Here is a 21556-nt window from a genome sequence, read left to right as displayed (position 1 = left end):
CCAGTTTTGCATAACCAACACCGTTATATTAATAAATGTTTTACCTCTGTGATTACCTTGTATCTAAGTCTCTGCAGACTGCCCCCTTATCTCAGTGCTTTTGACAGACATGCAGTTTAGGCAACAGTGCAGACTCCTAAACTCCACGGGAGTGAGCACAATGTTATGTATATGACACACATGAACTAACACTGTCTAACTGTAAAAAACTTTCAAAATACTCTGAGCTAAGAGGCGGTTTTCAACGGTTTAGAAATCTGTTTGAGCCTAGCTAGATTTAGCTTTTCAAAAATACCACCAAGGGAACAAAGCATGATGATGAAAGTAAATTAAAAAATTGTTTGAAAATTGCATATCCTATCTAAATCATAAACGTTTAATTTTTACTAGACTGTCCCTTTAATATTAGGGGAGGATCTCCCAAAACAGTGGATGGAGAAGGAGAGAGGGACTGGGTGTCAAACATAGTGATTGGGGTGATCCCCCAGGATCGGAGGAGTAAGGGGGGAGTGGGAGGGCGGAAAGAGAGGGACCCCCCTTTTTTTTTTGTGTTGTTTATGTATAGGGCAATATAAAATACATAAGTTAAATTTGGTAATGTAGAACATGGCAATACGCTTCGTAGTTGTGTCCTAAAAATAAAGCAGGAAAAGCCTTCCTTAACGGTTTAAGGGATTAATCCCAATTGATAAAAAAAGCCGATCCAAGTTAAGATGCTATTTGCAGAAAGCAGCTCAATGTGATTTGTTTTTGATGCAGGATTTCATTTTTATAGTGCGCCTCCTGCTCACTCCTAACTTCGCTTTATACAGTGATGTTTCGCTTTCCAGTAAGCTCCATTACTTTCTATAGGAGACATCTCCGCCCCTTTTTTAAGATAATATCATGAGGGCAGCCCCTGTATTTGATCCGGCAAAGTTTAGATCATCAGGCCCTCAATGTTTTAAAAAAAAGTACAAACACAATACATGGGGTTTGCTTGGGAATGGGCATTGTATCCACAATAAAAAAATCCTATGTCTAGAGACCCATCATAAAGTTTTTTTATTTTATAGTAGACAAGTCTCCCTCTAAAAAAATATATATACATTTTTCTTTATAGCCAGATGATCACTGTGAAAAAAAGTGCTTTTATTTCTGTACTGCACAAATGGGACTCTCTGACTTATATTATAACCCCCAAAAGCCCATATGACCCCCTATTTCACATGTGGCTACCGTTGATGACAATTTAGTAAGGTGAACACAGTAACAGCGGTGGTCAACCACAAAAAAATTATAATTCAAAATTGGCTTAGCATTGGGGTGTGAAAATTACCTAGCAGTGACAGGGTTAAAGAAAATCCTTTGAAAATAGAATTTGGACAACAAAGTAGTGCAAGTGGGGTAGGGCTGGGCAATATGGAAAAAAGAAAAGATCACATGCGATTTAATCACGATTTTCACGTCGGCACCCCCAGTAACCCCCATAAGCCCCTCTCTGTAACCTACATAAGCCCCATCAGCTCCCACTGTAACCCTGCACCCCCTGTAACCCCCATAAGTCCCCCTCTGTAACCTACATAAGTCCCATCAGCTGCCACTGTAACCCCCCCAATAAGCAACCCCTTTAACATCATAAGCACCGCCTGTAACTACCGTAAGTCCCAGCACACCCCCCCTCCCTGTAACCCGCATCAACCACAGCGCACCCCCTCTCCTGTAGCCCGCATCAGCAACAGTGCTCCCCGGTAAGTCATCCCCCCTCCCTGTAACCCGCATCAGCTACAGCGCACCCCGGTAAGTAGAGAAACGTATTGTAATGGTTATGGACCATAATAACCATAGTGGTGAAATAATCAAAATTGTGAGGAAACATTGGTCTATACTACACAGTTGTCATCCGTATATTGCATACGGATTTAGGCAGTGCAAGTGGATTTAACCAAAATTTTTCTAACTTAAAAATCAGGGCTGTTATCCATGTTTGAGTTGTGGAAACTGTAATTCGATGATAAAGGGTTCTACATTTGCCCATCCTCTTACTGGAAAAAAATTCACAATTAGAGGGTACTTTACCTGTAACACTAAATATGCGAAAATGCCCATGTGACAGGATTATTCAGCATAAAATGAATATACCAGGTGTAATAATCTGGAGGGGAGGGGGTAAAATGCCTGAAAAATGTTTTGTTCTTTAAAAAAAAAAAAAAAAAAAAACATAATGTGAATCCAGTTTGTGACGCTTCTAAATGTTTTCTTGATATTTTTTTTTTATTTTGTTACCATTTCAGGATTTCAAGGGCCAACTTTCATCTGATTACAACTTTGATTGGGATAAGGCATTGCAGAGTTCTGGTGATACAGGAGTGTTTATGCAGTATTCACATGCCAGGCTACACAGGTATCTTGTGCTTACTTTGGTTTGTTTCTGTGGTGTACTATTGTAGGACAGTCATGTGTTTGGAGTCTCCGTCCAACTATATTTCCAGATCCAGTCCACTAGTTTTGCTGTAGACAGTAGATTATGATGTCATTACTAGCCTATTAGCCTATTTCTGTGGTTTTAAGGAAATCTCTATAAGCACAGGATGCAGTCTGGATGTGGATTCCCATAGAAACATATGGTAAAGGTGTACAACACTTGAAAGCCCATGATTTATTAAAGGGATATTAGACAGTGCTCTTTCAGTAAAAACAAATATGTTAAATCAAAGTAAACCTAAAAAGAAACAGATTGTGTAAAAAAAACAAACAGCAAAGAACTTGTTTTCTTGCATTATGAAGAAATATCAGTATAGCCCTGCCCCCAGTGTGATATGGGAGCTGACATCTATGGAACTTAGGTTACATTCTGACTGATCTAGGCATGAACAAGTCTGACTCCCTGTTATTTAGTCTACTCACTTAATAGTAACCAGCCTAGAAGCTTTATGACATCAAGCTAAGCTAAATCTTCCTGCAGGGGCCCCATCTCCTCCTTGTACGGCTGTGACAGGAAGTAAAGGGCACTGCATAACAGTACTGTAGTAAAACCAAAAAGAAAAGTTAAGATGTTAAAACAGTTCAGGATACTTGTCTAGATACGTAGTAATTGGCCTACGTAGCTTAGTCATGCAGAGGTTTGGATCCAATTTTCTTTATATAGTTAGAACAAAATAAAAAACAAAACCAGAAGAGAACAAAACAAACACATGTCTACTTACCTGGAGCCCCCCTAGGCTCAATTCGCCCCCCACAGACCACGACCTTGAAGTGGAGAAGTGGGGGGGAGGGCAGCAAAGAGGGAAACCCTGACTGTGTCAAACTTATTTACAACTAGGATGTAATTAATTGTGGGGATCTGAGAAACACTAATTACCTTTAAGATTCTCATTTAGGATAAAGAGGCTGTTTCTAAATGGATGTATGACTCTTTTTCTAACTGTCTCTTGTAGGTACAAAATATAAACTACCCATTTGTATAGAAAGCGTTTAATTCGCTTTTCTGGATTCCCTTTCACATCTGCCTGCTTGACTAACATCTGGGTGTGTATGTTTCTGAGTAGTTTCTGGAAAGGAGGAGTTTTTTCCCCCGCCCATCCTGTCAGGATCAGTTGTTTCGCCAAGACTATAACTATGGATATGAAACTATCAAAAGGTAGTATCCTATCATTTGGGATTAAAAATATTATATGTTGAGCTGAAAGGACTGTCTGTGTCTTTGTTACCTTTGTGAGCCAATAGGAGATTTTGAGCCAAAGCTCTTCAATTTAGGACAGTCACCATAGCAGGTGCACCCAATCCGGTGAGGTATAGCTACACTTGGGACAAGTATCCTCAGCCCCAGGAACCCATCTAGAACGGAGGCTCGGGGTTATGTAAGCCTGTTGCAAAAATTTTAGGTGGGATTCTCGCAGGTTCGCAGAGAGTAGTGACTGTCTGTATTTTTATTTAGGCTTGCACTAGTGAGGTCTTTATCCACCAAACATTGCTAAAATTAGCCCATTTCGATGTAATCCTCTGCATAGCAGAGTCCTCAAAGTGTCGTAGAGTGAGATTATAAGTGTGTGTGAGATCCCTGTTTTGCCAACGCACACAGTTTATCAATAATAGTGGATTCTCTGGGGAGCAGCCGTCCGCTTTTAACTTATTGATATAATGCCTACACTGAAAATACGCAAAGCTGTGTGAGTCGGGGAGATCGAACATATTTTTCAGTTCTTGAAAAGGAACGATTTCCAATGTCAGAGGGTTGAAAAGTTGTTTAAGCTTAGTAAGTTGTCGCGTGTGCCATAATTGGAATGCTTTTGTAGTGTATCCAGGTAAGAATTGTAGATTACCCTGGATTGGTAGATAGTTACTTACAGATTTATCCACCCCCCATAACCTGCATACTTTGGCCCACACCCTCAATGGGTCTTTATATAGTATGTGATTTTGATTATGTGATGGCAATGAGGGTAAAATCCGCGTGAGGCAGGAAAGCCAAATGTGTCGGTTTAACAAAATTGGCTTCTAGTGTGGAGACAGTAAAGCGGTATTTCCGACCAGCCAATCTAATGTTAATTTAGTCCAGTGCGGCCCAGTTGTACCATGAATTGTGTGGGAGGCGAAGCCCCCCCCTTATCTAAAGGCATAGCTAGGTAAGTTTTTCCCTATCCTATGTTTTCTACCCTCCAAATAAACTGTCCTAGAGCAGACTGTATTGATTTGCATCTTGCTTGAGTAAGAAGGAGGGGCAGCATCTGTAGAGGGTATAGAAGTTAAGGTAGCGCAACCATTTTAAAAAGGTGGATTCGTCCCGTGAGAGGATGGGGTAATTTATTCCCGCCCGAGAGCAAGAGCAAGTCATCCGCGTATAACAGATGCTGCGGGTGATGCAGTAGGGTCGAGTCCCTCACAATTCTGTCGGATGTGACATGTAAGGGGTTCCATGGCCAGGTCAATAGCAAAGGAGAGAGAGGGCATTCCTGCCTCGTACCCCTCTGCAACTCAAATGAGGGGGAAAGCTCACCATTGATTATCAATGACGCCTTAGGGGCTCTATACAGTCTTTGAAGAAAAGTTGTGAAGTTACCAGAAAGACCAAATTTTTCTAATGATGTATATAAGTGGTCCACCCCTATCCTGTCAAATGCCTTCTCCGCATCAAGTGCGAGAAGACAAGCATCTTGTAAGTCAGTGGGGTTCAAGGAATGGGAATTATACCAATAGTGGGAAGTAATTGCTAATGTTTTTCCTAATGTTGATCACAGAAAATCTCCCTTTGACCTAAACCCAGTTTGGTCCATGAGTACAATTGAGGGCAAGACCTGTGCTAATCTGTCAGCTATACTTTGGTCAGTAATCTTGTTAGTCCCCGTTTAGCAATGAAATTGGGCGATAGGAGGAAGTCATACGTAGGGTCTCCCCTTATCAGGCTTATTAGGTATGAGACAAAATGTTGTCCTCTGTGAATCTGCTGTCATTTGAGATGTGCCTTCTAGGTAAGCAGTATATAGGAAGATGGGGCCCTGGGGCGATGTCATTCGCAAGGAGTGCTCTAATATTCCGTAGGTAGGTCCCATCAGGACCTGCGCCTTTCCCAAGCTTGGCTTTGCTTATGGTTTTAATTACTTTTTGAGGGAGAATACTAGCATTGAGAAGTGCATTTTAGTTCATCTGATTAGCGTTAGGGAGGTTTGATGAATCTCCAGAAGCGTTTGTTCTGCCTCTAGATTTAATCTTTTGACTGGAGTATAAAGCAGGTTGTAATATTTGACAAATTCTGACATTTATTTCTTTATTGTCTGATGTTAAATGAGATTGTGAATTGATGGCCAATATGTGTGACTTGGGAGTGTATAGCCTGACTAGATTTGCTAGCAATTTGCCTGATTTCTTTCCATGCTTAAAGTATCGACCCTGTCTATGTATGTTAAGTTGTTATCTTGCTGGGTTAGGAACGTGTCTCTGGCAAGCTTAAGGTCATAGTATTTTTTCTTGGATATGGAAGTGGGGTCAGAGAGGTATTTGTTGTACGCTTCAGTGAGGTTTGCTAGGAATGCCTCGTCGACTCTCCTAATATTTTTATTGTGGTGTACTGTAAAGGAAATTGTAAATCCTCTCATAACTGCTTTGGAGGCATGCCAAAACAAATTTGGGTTATTTTTATGCTCATCATTATCTGATGCATAATGTGTCCAGGAGGTCTTGAGAAGATGACGGAAGTTTATATTATTGAAATTGTTATGTGTTCTATAGTTGTGTAGTGAATCTGAGATATTATCTTGGAGGACGTAAGGAAGTAATCTATTCTTGACAAATTGCTGTGTGACTTGGACAGGCAAGTATAATCCCTCCCCAACAGGTTTTGCGCCCTCCACACATCTACGAGTCCCAAGGTATTTTTAAAGTTGTTTATCAGGGATACTTCCCTTTTATATCTTGTGAAAGGGTGTTTTGAGGTGCAAGATATTGTCGGGTCTTTGAACCTATCTAGCGGAAGAGCCTTAGCCAAGTTGAAATCTCCCTCCCCATGATAATGGGGACGGGATAAGCGGCTAGTTTCGCCAACAGAGTTGACCAAAAGGTGGGGCAATACTCATTGGGGCCATAAACATTGCATAAAGTGTACGTGAAGTTACCTACTTGTAAGAGTGTTAGGATATATCTGCCTATTTGATCTATCTCTACCTGTGAAAAGGGTATTGAGAGGCCCTTTCTCACCAAAACAGCTACCCCTCTCTTTCTGCCCTCAGTAGGGGAGCATAAAATCTGGCCCACACAACGAGATTTACATTTTTCGTGTTCTTCAGAGGACAGTTTAGTTTCCTGGAGTAATGCTATGTCGGTATGCAGCTTTTTAAGCTGTTGTAGGATCGTACTCCTTTTTGCTGGGGACGTAATACCCCCAACATTCTATGAAGTCAGCCTAAGGTTCAGAGCCATGTGGTACCAAGGTGAACAGAGAAGAGGGCATGAGTAAAAAGGCAGACATGCGTTCTATCCCTGCGTATTAGAGTATCTGTGCTAAAATGTTTAGAGATGTTGACCCCATGGGTAGGGAATAGGTTTTCTGTATAGGATGTGAATGGGATTATGAGGAAAGTAGGACTAAAGGGAAGACTCACTGTTAAATGATTTTTGAGGAGACTTCTCTGGTATACCAGGTCTGTGGAGGGCGAAATCCTGGGTGCTCCAGATTCCCTTTAAGGACGAATAAAAGAAAAAGACAGAATGGTTAGAGGTGGAAGCCTCAGCAGTTTCAATAGAATACCGGACACAGCATCAATATGCCATATCATTCCGGCATCCTCAACATATATCAACAGGTTTCGTAAAATAACATTGTTAAAGGAACATGAATCGTTATCTGAGATATACCAGTTAAACTGTGAAAATGGTGCTAATGAAAGAAGCCATGGCTTTTGAAAGCTAGGTGACTTAGAATGTCCCACCTCTAGAGGAAAAACCTCAAATACAGGGGATCTGGGGAAGATACTATGCGGCCCCGGGGATCCCGGTGAAAGGACAGCTCATCAACCAACCTTACTACAGGGGATTGTTTTACATATGGAGTAAACAGGGACAGTATGATAATGGATATTGGAAAACTATTGGCGCCTGAAAAAAAAAGGAAAACTGCATTCTGTTGAGTTATATAAGTGGGATGTACATTTTCTGCAGGGAGCACTAACCGGACTGCGGACTTTCATGGGGCAATGTAGTAATATGTAATACTTCAAATAGCAAAGTCCCTGTAGATATAAGGCTGTAGATGAAACTAAAACCTGCACGAAAATGATAACAAATATTGTGTGAACATTAAGCAAAGGAAAATAATAACAACCTGATAGACAGCTGCAACCTAGTGTGGTGCGATAATGCAATGTGCCCACCCAGAGTAGAATACATAACCCCCTCAGATCCTTCCTGAGATAAGATAACAGTAGCTTACAATTCAAACAGTATAAACCTTGTAGAACAGTTGGCATAAGGAGTTGCAGTATCTGCAAACAAACGTTAGCATACATTGTAAAACAAAACGTAAGCTATAAGGAGCAGCTATAAATACTTATTAGTGGGATCTCAGTCATTATCTTGACGTCTATCAGTGGCCAAATAAGCCAGTACTGCTGCAGGTGAATGAAAGATTTTTGGGCCTGAGGGCATCTGGAGCCGCAGTTTGGCAGGAAACAATAATGCAACTTGTCTGCCTTGCTCGTGAAGCCGGAAACGCAGTGGAGCAAAGTCTTTGCGTCTTCTGGTGACTTCCGCTGAGAAGTCCTGAAACAGAAGAAGTCTGTGGTCTTCATATTTGATCTCCTTTGCTGCTTTGTATGCCCTCAGCAATGCCAGCTTATCCTAATAGCTCAAACACTGAAAATCACTTGTCGAGGCTTATCTTTTGAGTTGCCAAGATGCCTATCAGGACCTATGCGATGTGCTCTTTCAATGTCAATTGGTAGGTAATCCTGAGACATTCCAATAAGCTTCGGGAGAATAGATGCTACAAAAACCAGTAGGTCTTTATCCTTGACAGCCTCAGGCACCCCCACTATGCGCAGGTTGTTCCTCCAACTGCGGTTCTCTAAGTCCTCCACCTTGTCTTGGAGGTATTGATTTTGCTTAAGTAGATGTTTAAGGGAACCCTCTGATTCTTGTTGTCTGTCCTCGACTCCTGAGATTCGTTGTTCTGCAGCTGTGAGGCGCATGGAAAATATTCTTACTTCACTGGTCAGGGTTTCCACTCCCGCCTGTAGGGAGTCCATTTTTGGTAAGAAAAAGGCTTTAAGTTCCTGTAATAGAGAACTGTGATCGTGGGAGTTAGTGCCGCCCTCCAACTGAAAAGCGTTTGCTGCTTGACTGTCCACTGCTTGTCGAAGTTTCTTTTCCTGTGTTTTTGATCTGTGACTCATGGTGTCTTTAATAGGCGGGGATAGCCTTTGGAAGTATTTGTTAACTTTCATAGAACAAGGTTGCAGAATACTTTTCTCTTATTGGTTTCACTCTTTTGGTGGAGTAATGCAAGCAGGCTTCTAGGTGGCGCACTTTAGCTTGAGCAAAGAGAAGATACAGGTCAGGCCAGATGCACCGATATGCTGCAATGTGTGCCTTGCCACAGCAACGAGGGAGCTTGTCGGGTCCTCCTCCAAATGGCGCAGTTTCGCGCCTTCAGCACTTGCCCTCCATGGGCTAGGAAAGATGAAGTTTTCTGCGTGAAGGATTTTCGGCCAGTATGTGCTGATGGTAGTAGTCTCCGTCTGATTGGCAAGAAAGAGTCACGGGAGCAACCGGGAGAGCAGCTTCTAGAGAAGTTAGAATGAGATAAGCTACGGAGCTCCGATCCTTTGCTACTCTCCAGTTGCCCCGCCCACCGGAAGTCGCTTTGTGTTTTTTTTTATTACAGAAATGAAACAGACTGTTGAACATCCCTTTAAAGACCATGAAATACTTTATAGAAACAGGGCACCACAGAGTACAGTTTATTGTTTAGTATGTGCTCACTTTTTGAGGGAGAAAAACAGATTACATAAGTGAATTCCCTGACTGTAACTTAATATTTGTGTGACTGTAACTTAATATTTGTGTCTATGGGTCTTACCTTGGTTGGCTTCTTTTATTTACTCACATTAGTATTATTATTATTTTTTTGTATAGCGCCGCAAAATTCTGTAGCGCATCCATCTTTAGCTTGAATCACCTTGTGTTTTCAAATGTTAGACAGTGTACTGTAAAACTGATTTACCCTTAATGTGTTCCCATTGACTTGTTATACCAGCAGCAGAGTATAAAACGTATGAGAAATTGTTAATTTAGGGTTTATTTTTGTATATCAAGTAGCTGTTTTGTTCTTTGACATCACAACCCATTAAACTGGACTGATCTTGCAGAGAAATTAGATCTCCTTTTTTTTTTTTTTTTTTTTTTTTTAACTTTTATTGGAATATAATTACGATACAATACAACACAAAATCTAGGAACAATTATATGGTTGTTAACGTCCCTTCACGCAGTAAATGTCCATGGAAGGGCCCTGGTGAGTTATTAAGTTTTTTTTTTAGATACAACAGGGGTGAGTTTAATCTCCAGTTGGTCCTTGTATTAGGACGTATTAAGTGACGGGATCCAGTGTCGACCCTCCGGTCTATGGCAAATTCCCAGCATATTGTATCAATAACGCAATTAGAAGATAAATAAGTCAGTACATTTCCAACTTCCATATACATGACTATAAACAGTTATGAACAGATAACCAATACCACTCTGTCCTTTAATATAACCTTTCCTGCCTGTATGACATAGGAACAATATATGGTGAGGGGGAAAAGAGGGAGAGAGGAGGGGGGGCGGGGGGGGGAGGTCTGGTCAGAGGCGTCGTTCCCTAGGAAGTGCCAAGTGGGGTAGAATATGCCGTCTCTCTCAGAGTGTGGGAAAATGACTCCCAATAGAACCGGACTTCATGGAAGAAGGCCAAATTGCCATTCTTGAAGAAGGAATACTTTCCATTTCCGGGCAATAAGTGCTTTCGCACTATTTATGCTAATTTGTAAGAGCTGCCATCTGATCTTACAGACCTTTTCATATTTGTGGTTCAGGAGGGTGGTGAGGGGTGTTAAACTAAATGTTGGTCCCATGAGCTCCTTGAGGAATTTTTCTACTCTCTTCCAAAAAAGAGAGATCAGCGGACAATGCCACCATATATGGGCCATCGTTCCCACCGCCCCGCACCCCCTCCAGCAAGTGGCGCCCGTTCTCGGGTAGATTTGTTTAATTCTTTCGGGTGTAAGGTATCAACGGAATAGGACCTTATGATTTAATTCTAAGATTCTAGCTAGGGACGAAGATTTGGAAGTGCTATAGAGAATCGCCTGCCAATGCTCTTCTGATATTTCCCTCCCTCATTCTGCTTGCCAGTGGAGCTTGTACGAGGGGGGCGGTGCCACAAGGGTATTATCTAGCATTTTCTTTGCTATGGAGAGGAAACTACGGGGCGGGGAGCCCGACAGGCACAGCCTTTCAAATGGAGTTAGTTCTCTAGTTAAACTGTCCTTATGGGGTGAAATTTTCAGGAGGTGTGTCAGTTGGGCATATTTGAGCCAGGAGGAGAAACTCCCCCCCAGCGATGTCTGTCATTTGTGAGCGTATTTTCAGTGTATGGTTAGAAACCAGGTTGGCAAATGGGATTGTGTTTGACATGCCCCCGGGACAATGCCTCTCCGCCATTAAACCTCCCAAGAACTCAGCATTGTACGATATCGGTGTCATTGGGGAGACAGGAGAAGAGATTCCCTTGTCTTTGGCTCGTATTATGTCCCAGGTCTTAAAAAGGTGGGCATAGAGTTGGGATGTCTTTGCGAGAAGTGGTCGAGCTGAATGTCTGATCCAAGTAAGGGGGCCCAAATTAGGTGAGGTTAAAAGGAAAAAGTCAATAGATGCCCATGCTTTGATGTTTGTACTGTCATGCCACTCAAGAACCTCCCGCTCCCAGTGGGGACATAACTTTTTTGCTAATGCGTGGTTTGATGCTTCCCCAGATGAATGAGTTTAGCATTGACTGTATTTGGTGGATGTATGTATTTGGTAATGCGCCTGCATTATGTAGAGTATCCGCGGGAGGGCAGTCATCTTGACCGCCTGTATGCGGCCCCACCACGAAAGTGGCTTGTTTTGCCAGTTGTCTAGCTCTTTCTTGAGTCTGTGCATAATGGGTATGTAGCTATGTTTAAACAGTTTGCCACTGTTCGGGGTGAGATAAACGCCAAGGTATTTAATTTTGTCACAGTTTAGTTTGTAGGGGCAATAATTCGCCAAAGCTGCAAACTGTTGCTTTTCAATATTTATATTTAGGATCTCAGACTTCCTGGCATTGATGTGGAAGTTGGAGTGGGCACTTAATCTGTCAAACTCTTCTAATAGGTAGGGGAGTGAGGTGCTCGGGTGGGTGAGCAGAAGCAAGACATCGTCCGCGTAGAGTGTCACTTTATATGTATTAGGACCTAGCTCGATTCCTGTAATGTTGGGATTATTTCTGATCTGAGAGGCCAGGACCTCCATTGAGATGGCGAAAAGGAGTGGAGACAAGAAGCATCCCTGCCTCGTTCCATTTCTTATCTCGAAGCTGTCCGAGAGTATGCCATTAGCCTTAACCTTTGCTGAGGGCTGAGAGTATAAGCTGAGAATTCTTTGGATCATTACCTTTCCTATGCCAAAGGCGGACAGACAAGAATGGAGGAATTTCCAGTCCAGCCGGTCGAAGGCTTTTTCAGCGTCGGTTGATATTAAAATTGACGGTGCGTTCAACCGGCTGGCCTGTTTTATTAAGTGGAGTACCCGGATGGTGTTATCTTGCGCTTCCCTTCTGGGAATGAACCCTGTTTGGTCTACATGAATAATTTGGGGAAGGATTGTGTTTAATCGCGTTGCTAATATTTTTGCATAAAGTTTAATATCAGAATTTAGTAGCGAGATAGGTCTATAGTTTTCCACTTTTTGAGGGTCTCTATCCGCCTTTGGCAAAACAATGATATGGGCTTCTAAGGTGTTTTTGGGCCATGGTACCTGCTTGTCAATTGTTGCGAACATGGAGGTTAAATGTGGGGCTAATAGCTGTCTAAACTGTTTGTAGTAGATGTTGGTGAACCCATTGGGCCCTGGGCTCTTGCGTAGTGGAAGGGATTTTATTACTAGGAGTACCTCCGAGGCAGTTATTGGGGCCTCCAGGGTTTCTGATAACTCTGAAGGGAGTACCGGTAGGGCAGCTTCCTCAATGTACTTTTCCCGCGCCTGTGGGGTTGCCGCGAGTGGGGGGCTCGGCAGGTTTTATAAATTGCTATAGAATGACCTGAATTGGTCAACGATTTGGTGGCTACTAAAGGCTTGGTGACCAGCTGAGTCGGTTAGGCTGTGTATGTAGGAGCTAAGTTTTTGTTCCTTAAGGGATTTTGCTAGGGAGGGGCCTATCTTATTGGAGTTGGCTAAATACATTTTCTTGAGGAAGAGTGCCTTCGTTTGAGCCTCTTTATAAATTAGTCTATTTAGTTCGTTCCTCGCCTGCCTCAATTTATCTGTTAGGTTTTTGTCTTGTGGGGACATTTTATGTTGTAACTCTTATGTCGCGAATGCTCTGTGTCGCGGATCTGTATGATTCTCGGTACTGTTTCGTCAACTGTGCTTTGTGTTTAATTATTTCACCCCTGATTACACATTTGTGGGCCTCCCATAGGGTGTGCGGTGATACACCTGGTGTGTTGTTAAATTCAAAATATTCTTTTAGTTTTTCTGCCAAACGTGCGGAGAATGCGGGGTTTTTTTAGCAATGATTAATCGAGCCTCCACACGTAATGGGAGAGAGGCTTGTCTATCCAGTTTAATGTGGTTGTCACCATAGCATGGTCCGTCCAACTAATAGGCTCTATTTCAGCGTCCCTCACTAGACTGTAAGTGGTTTGGTCAGTAAAAATGTAATCTATGCGCGAGTAGCACCTATGTGGATTGGAGAAAAACGTGTAGTCTCGCTGACCTGGGTGTTTCGCCCGCCATGCGTCAATCAGGGAAAGTTTGTGGGTGGTCATGGTTATGTCTTGTATGGTTTTAAGGGGCACGCTGCCTCGGCCTAGAGAGCAATCAGTACAAGGGTCAAGGGCTACGTTCAGATCCCCAGCCATGATCAGAGAGCCCTTCTGGACCTGGAGTATCTTATTTGCGGCTTTTCTGAAAAACTGTGCCTCTTTGGAATTCGGGGTATAAATGTTGGCCAGGGTTATAGGTCGATTGTATAGGAGGTCAATAAGGATTAGCCATCTGCCCCCCCGGGTCCGCTTCTACTTGTGACAATTGAAACGGCAGTGACCTATGAAACATAATCCCCACTCCCCCACGTTTACTGATGTGGGACGCGAAATATGCAGGGGAAATCTCTATTTGAAAATTTAGGCGATTTTTCTTTCGGGAAGTGCGTCTCCTGTATGAAGACCACATCCGCCTTAGCTCTTTTAAAACAGAAGAGAGCAACCGACCTCTTTGTGGGTGAGTTCAGACCCCTTGCGTTAAGGGTAATCAGTTTGACAGTGTTTGTTCCAGTGGGGAGGGAGTGCTGTGTCACTATGGAGGTCATTCTAAGCTATCAATGGGGTAGGGGAGATGGGAGGTGTGAGGACTGTAATGTCCCTGTGGTGTGTGCGCATTAGGGTGGTTGTACTTTTGGTCAAATGGATCCAAATCCTGGGAATGAGTTATAGGGTGACTTGTGCGGGTCCGACCAGACCTGGGAGAAGGAGGGGGAGGGGTAGATTGCGGTAAAGGCAGTTCGAAGAAGGTATATCTGAAATGGTAAAAAAGCAAACATGAACAAAACAACATATATAAAACTTAATCTAAAAGCATAAACATACAACATACTACGCTTTCAGATGAATGAAAAAAGGGGAGTAGGGGGGAATAAGTAGCTGCTACGACTTGCGGTAGCAGGTCGGCCTCAAAGTATGGGGCTGGAATTACGAGGTATAGACACTACTACGAGGAGTAAACTCTATTGAATGGTTAACCTTTAGGACAGGTGTTTTGTTGTGCATATGGCACATTAATCACATACATAGTTAAACATTTGTGCTATGCAAGAACTGTGGGGTAACTGTGAAACATTAGATCTCCTTTTTTATCCCTTTCTATACTCACATGCTCCTTAAAGGGACATTAAACCCAATTTTTTTTTCTTTCATGATTCAGATAGAAAATACCATTTTAAACAACTTTCTAAATTACTACTATTATCTAATTTGCTGCATTCTCTTGATATTGTTTCCTGAAAAGCATATCTAGATAGGCTTAGTGGCTTCTGATTGGTAGCTGCACATATTTGCCTCCTGTGATTGGCTCACCCATGTGTTTTGCTATTTCTTAAACAAAGAATATCTAAAGAATGAAGCAAATTAGATAATAGAAGTAAAATGGAATGTTGTTTAAAATTGTATTCTCTATCTGAATCATGAAAGAAAAAAATTAAGTTTAATGTCCCTTTAACTTATCTCTAGCTGCATACCAAAGCTTAATACTGAATACAGAGCAATTGAAAATGTAGATTTTATTACTTATTGCTCCCACTGTGTGAGTAATTTATTTTGCAGGTTACGTTTACATAGATTTTCTATATCCAATTCTTAAGTATTGAGTTTTCAGTATAGGTGATGATACCACAAGCATAAGCAGATACGGGCATACCTCATTTTATTGCGCTTCACTTTATTGCTCTCTTTACAAATTTAAGTTTTGTGGCAACCCTGTGCCAAACAAGTATATTTGCGCCATTTTTTAACATATATACACATAAATACACATATATAAACATATATACACATGAATAAACATATATACACATGAATATACATATATACATATGAATACACATATATAAACATATATACACATGAATAAACATATATACACATGAATAAACATATACACATGAATACACATATATAAACATATATACATATGAATAAACATATATACACATGAATATACATATATACACATGAATACACATATATACACATATATACACATGAATAAACATATATACACATGAATACACATATATATGCACAAAATCAGCAAAAAGATTGTCTCACTGAAGGCTCAGATGAGGGTTAGCAATTTTTAGCAATAAAGTATTTTTTTTTTAATTAAGATGTGTACATTGTGTTTTAGACTTAATACTATTGCACACTTTATAGACTACAGTATAATGTAAATATAACTTTATATGCTCTAGGAAACAAAACAAAATAGTATGACTCACTTTATTGCTATATCCGCTTTATTGCGGCAGTCTGGAACCAAACCTGCAATATCTCCAAGGTACACCTGAATTTGTAATTCCAAAATAAAGGTAACAAGTTATTTGTAAACAATTTAATACACTCTAGCAGGTAAAATGGATGACTAGGAATAAATTTAAAGGCTGAAAAAGTTACAATGTGTTGTCCCTGTTTAACTTATAGTAAGCAATCTGTGCTAAACAGGTTAATTTAGCAGAGCAAATATACACTGTAATATATCTATGATGTTCCACAATTAAATGTTTCCCAGCTGAGACAGTTTGCATCCTATTTTTAGTTTTTATATATGGTATTTACACCTCAGTTTCTGTGCGTTTTCAGTGCGTTTCTATACTATGCATTTATTGCCTGCTCAGGTGTATTGCCTACAATGTATTTGTATTAAAGGGACAGTCAACCATAGAATTGTTTTTTTTTTTTAAATTCTTTTTATTGAGAGCCAACATATGAGTACAGTAATCAACAATTCCATACAGTATCATGAAGTTTACATCTATTAATATAGTAGGTATACCATTCTTTGAGAGACGATATTATTCAGAACATAGTAGAGATTCAGTATATCAGTACATCACAGTTAAGATATTCCGGATGCTAATGACAATTGACATTTTTGGTGTCTACATATGTTTAGCCCACTCATTTTACATTTTCATCCCCAACAGGTCCCCGAGCCCTCCCCCCCAACTCCAAAACACTAACCACCTTATAACAGTAATAATAAAATAAATTAAATAGAAAAAAAAAAAAAAAAACAAGGAGAAAAAGGGGTGAATCTCTCCCTCCATCCCCTCCACCCCATCCCCCGCCCCCCCCGCCTCCTTCTGATCTAGAAGAGCATCTCTTCACAATTACCAGTCTCATCTCGAGATTCCATATAGCCGTCTAGGCATTGCCACTCCCCCTTTAATATAGCTGCCAGCACAACCTCCTGGTGCCTGAAAGGCCTCAGTACCTGTCGCTGCAGCGGCGGAGCCAGTGTGAGAATAAGGGGTCGCCACTTTTTAAGGAAGTGGGGGAGCCTTCGCTCTGTATCTAGTTTGGTGTCATATTGTTCAACAAACAGTTGTTTCATTAAGCTCCGTTTGAATTGAGCAATGGAAGGGGGCTGTCTATGAATCCATCTAGTTAGTATGCAGCGCCTCGCCAGTAAAACACATAACGTTAATAGTTTATGTAAATGCTTGTAGGAGTCCTCCCACTGAAAGAGGAACACCTTGCCTATGTCTAAGTTAAGGGAAAGTTGGAAACTTATTCGTACCCAATATTGAAAATGACCCCAAAAGCGTCTAATTAGTGGGCAAGTGAAAAGATAGTGTCGGAAAGAAGGGGAATCTTCTCTACATTTAACACATCTGTTAGGGCACCCCGAGTTCCATTTAGACAATCTGTTGGGGGTGAGGTAGTCCCTATGCAGCAGCCTAATCTGCGCTTCTCTTAGTGGTATTTCTAGAGTGGCTGCTCTAGCCATTTCCAGACTTCTACCCAAGTCTTGGATGTCCAATTGTGGAGAGATGTCGGCCCTAAGCCTTTCTAATATTTGTGTCTGCATCCCCTCCTCCCCTCTTCTTATCAATACTTTATAGAGGTTGGAGATAGCAAAGACCCCTATCTTAAACAGGGTATGTGTGACAGCAAAGGGTGAAGCGTTCCAGAATGTGGGGTTGTCTCTCTGGAGTCCGGTGATATAATGCCTAACCTGTAGGTACGCATAGAAATGTTTGTGCGGGATGTGAAATCTGTCTCTAATGTCTTGGAAGGATCTAACGGAATGTAGCAAGGGATCCAACAAGTCACCCACAGTTTTAAGCCCCTCGGCGCTCCAGAGGCGAAACGGTTCACAATCATTACCCGCTGGGAATTCTTGATTACCGACAAGGGGGATAAACCTAGGAGATGGGTAGGAGACACCCATATATTTGTTAAGCAGACTCCACGCTTTTAGAGGGTCTCTATACAAGAAATTATTGCGAATTTGTACCGGTGCGTCCTGTAGTCTGACATAGGGCAAGTAGGATAAGGCCAATGGGGCACATCCTGCCTCCTCCAGGTGTGACTCATAAAAGTGAGCAGTGTTAAGCTGCCAATCTGTGACAAGCCTTGCTAGAGCGGCCCAATTATATAGTTTTAGATTGGGGAGACCCAAACCCCCACTAAGATAGGGCTGGCTAAGTTTGTGGACCGCTATGCGTGACTTCCTCCCTCTCCAAATAAAATTGATCATTGCCCTGTTAAGCATGGTTAAATCCTTTTTTGTCACAAGGAAGGGTAGCATCAATAGGGGGTACATTATCTTAGGCAAGATCGACATTTTTACCAGGTTAATACGTCCAGACAGCCCCAGAGGAAGATCAGTCCAGCCCCGGAGCTGAGTGGACAGTGCTTTACACCTGTCTGATATATTAAGGTCATAAATCCTTTGAGGATCATTGTGAAGCTGAATTCCCAGGTATGTGAGAGAATTGACCATCACCTTAAATGGGTATGCGTGAGGGGAGTCAGGATGTCTGTGCAGCCACAATAGTTCTGATTTGGATGTGTTGACTTTATACCCCGAAAAGCTGCCGAATTCCGAGATAGCTTGTAATATGGGGGATATGTATAGAGCCGGTGATTCCACGAACAAAAGCATATCGTCAGCATATAATGCCAGATGTGTAGGGACACCCCGTATCCGCATTCCAGGAAAGACTTGCTTTAGCTTGAGCGCCAAAGGTTCCAATGCCAGGTCGAACAGTAGAGGGGAGAGTGGGCAGCCCTGTCTGGTCCCTCTCTGTAGAGCAAAGTCAGGGGAAAACAAGCCGTTAGTCAGTATTCTAGCAGTTGGGGAGTCATAAAGTTTGTGGATAATATTGAGAAAGGGGCCGTCGAATTTAAACTTGGTCATGTTATTGGTTAAGTGTGTCCAGTCCACTCTGTCGAAAGCCTTTTCTGCATCGAGGGAAAGCAGAAAGGCCTCCGGTCTGTCCGTCACCCCACCCTCAGTCTCCTTCGTCCAGTAGTGATTGATCGCATGGAGAACCCTGCGTAAGTTGACAACAGAGGTACGCTTGAACACAAAGCCTGTTTGGTCAGGGTGAAGTAGGGATGGCAATATAGTTTTCAGTCTGGTGGCCAGGATTTTCGTGAAGATTTTGTAGTCGGTGTTTAGTAATGAGATGGGGCGGTATGACTCTGGCATGGAAGGGTCTTTCCCAATCTTAGGAATAAGGGTGATGTGGGCAGCGGCAAAATGTTGCGAGGGTAACACGTCTTCCAAAAAGTAAGTATTATATAGTTTAGTTAAAGTCGGTGTAATCTGCGCATGTAGAATCCGGTAGAATTCAGATGGTAAACCATCTGGGCCCGCCGCCTTACCCAATGCCAAGGACTTTAGGGTGAGCGTGACTTCATCTGGAACTATGTGAGCATTCAGAAGGTCCGTTTGTTCCCTCGTCAGCTGCGGGAGATTAATGGTCCTCCAAAAAGAGCTCTGCAGCTCAGGGGGGCCTGGTTGTTGTCTAAGATATAATTGGGAGTAATAATCCGCAAAGCACCTAACTATGCCGTCAGGTGTACGGAATGTTTTGCCCTGGAATCGTAATGCCACCACATTAGACCTAGTAGTCTTTGGTTTTGTGAGAGTCGCCAAAAGCTTACCCGATCGAGCCCCAAAACGGTAATATTTACTAGCCGTACGAAGCAAACCCAATGCAGCCTGCTGCCCCATAAATGCATCAAACTCTGACTTTACCGCCACATAAGCCTCATAGGTGTCTCGCGTCTTAGATTGACGGAACGCCAGATATGCCCTACCCAGCTTCTTACTAAGGTCGTTATATCTCTGACGTGTTCTATGTCTGAGATTGGAGGTGTAGGAGATGATGGCACCAGAAAGTACTGTCTTAGCCGCTTCCCAAAAGAGTTGGGGGTTGTCTAAGTGTGCTATGTTATCCGAGTAATAGTCTGTCCAGGACTGTGATAAAAACTTAATAAAATTTGTGGAGGATGCAAGGTAGGAGGGAAATCTCAAGGTGTTTCTATTAGGGCACGGTCCCCTAGCTCCCATCACCAATTTGATTGGGGCGTGGTCCGATATAACTATATCTCGTATACGACACATCTGGACTTTGCTAGTCAGAGAGTTAGGAATTAAAAAAAGGTCAATTCTAGACAGTGGATTTAGCTTTAGAAAGACAAGTAAAATCCCTGCCCTCTGGGTGTAGTAACCTCCAAATATCACACACATCTAAAGATGATTCAAGCATGTTAAAGATCTTAGTTTCAAATCTAGCCTTATAATTGATCTTGGGGTCCCCTCTAGTCGGGTTTTCAATCCATAATCTGTCCAATGTGTGAGATGGGGCAATATTAAAGTCACCTCCGACTATAAGGTTCTCACCCATATGGGGGAGCAAAAATTTCGTTAAGGTCTCCCAGTAATCCTGGGATCTATGATTGGGGGCATAGATGTTACATAGTGTGTAGTCAAGGGAATTAATCCGTGCTTGTACCAATATGAATCTCCCCTCAACATCAGTCTGTACCAGATTAACCTGAGTATCTAAGCGTTTACCAAAAACTATGGCCAGGCCCCTACTAGCGCTAGAATGAGACACAAATTCCACATGACCCACCCAATCTGATCTAAGCTTAAGGTGTTCTACATCAGTTAGGTGTGTTTCCTGTATAAGCGCCACGTCTGCCCCTTGTCGCCTCAGATGGGTAAGTATAGCTTTGCGTTTTATGGGGGAGTTAATACCCCCCACGTTCCATGAGACAAATTTTAATGACATCCTAAATCACCAGAGCACAGAGTACACCCGGGGCATCCCGGGAGTAGCGAGGGACAGGGGGAGGAGAGAGAGGAAAAAAAAAAAAAAAAACCATTAACAAAAAGGAAAACTGCAAAGATATGAGATCTGAAAAAACATACTGAGTAATATAAATAACAAGTATAGACCATCCCTGAGATCCCTTGAGAGAAAAGAATCATCCATTGTGTAGGACATAAATACTCATACAATGATATAATCTGCGTTGCCCCATTACGTACAAGCATGTCAATGACATCAAATATTGTAGCCAAACCATCAGGAACATCCAGGGGCACAGGAGGGGGGGCGGCCGCAGGCAACCCCACATCGTAGTGTGACATAGCAGTAATAGCTTGAGTTTTACCCCCCCCGAGCCAGACAAAGTCCGTCCACGAGGGAGAAAGGAATGCACACGGCCGCCCCCCCACAGAGCCCATGACATAAAATTGGACAATACCTGCGAACAAATGGGTGAGCAAAGTAAATACAACAACAAAAAAAGGCAGAACGAGTGATAATGAAACCAGCAATAATACAACCAATAACAATAGCAGTGACAGTCCCAACAAATCAGCAAAACCTCCCGCCACCCCCTCCATCCCCGTCTTTTTGAAAGTCAAGAACCACCCTGGTTTCCTGGGTTTCAGAGGGAGGTCAGGCGCCCCTAAGTTATTGCCGAGCAACAAAACCTCAAGAGGTTAGGAGTATGCCCCTCCAGGGCCGCCCGTAGGCAGCCCAGGAGGGACAAAGGGTAATCTGCGCCCACCCCATCAGGAAACCCAGCAGATGACAACAAGTAGAGCCTGCACAAAAGGAAAACAACAAAAGTTTAACAATAACAATTTGTATTTTTTTATGTAGTATACTCATCTGGGCTTGGAAGTCCATATAGAGGGGGAGCAGGAGGCTCCCACATAGCGTTTTTTCCCCAAGTGAAGTGCCCCCACTGAGCACAAATCCCCCTCCCCTTGAGAGCCA

The 21556-nt window shown here is 42.4% G+C and overlaps 1 protein-coding gene across 2 annotated transcripts in view; it reads left to right on the top strand.

The window, feature by feature from the left end:
* The window catches only part of RARS2 (arginyl-tRNA synthetase 2, mitochondrial), a 227136-nt gene that overhangs the window by 91950 nt on the left and 113630 nt on the right, over nt 1-21556 (top strand). For both annotated transcript variants that reach the window (XM_053710526.1, XM_053710525.1), the window contains exon 16: nt 2274-2383. In XM_053710526.1, the coding sequence (XP_053566501.1) occupies nt 2274-2383 (110 nt within the window). The remainder of the gene's footprint in view (nt 1-2273; nt 2384-21556) is intronic.

Source organism: Bombina bombina, chromosome 4 (genome assembly GCF_027579735.1).
Source record: "Bombina bombina isolate aBomBom1 chromosome 4, aBomBom1.pri, whole genome shotgun sequence".
Classification (NCBI taxonomy): Eukaryota; Metazoa; Chordata; class Amphibia; order Anura; family Bombinatoridae; genus Bombina; species Bombina bombina.
The sequence above is the reverse complement of the archived record's forward strand: the minus strand, read 5'-3'. Positions and strand labels throughout refer to the sequence as shown.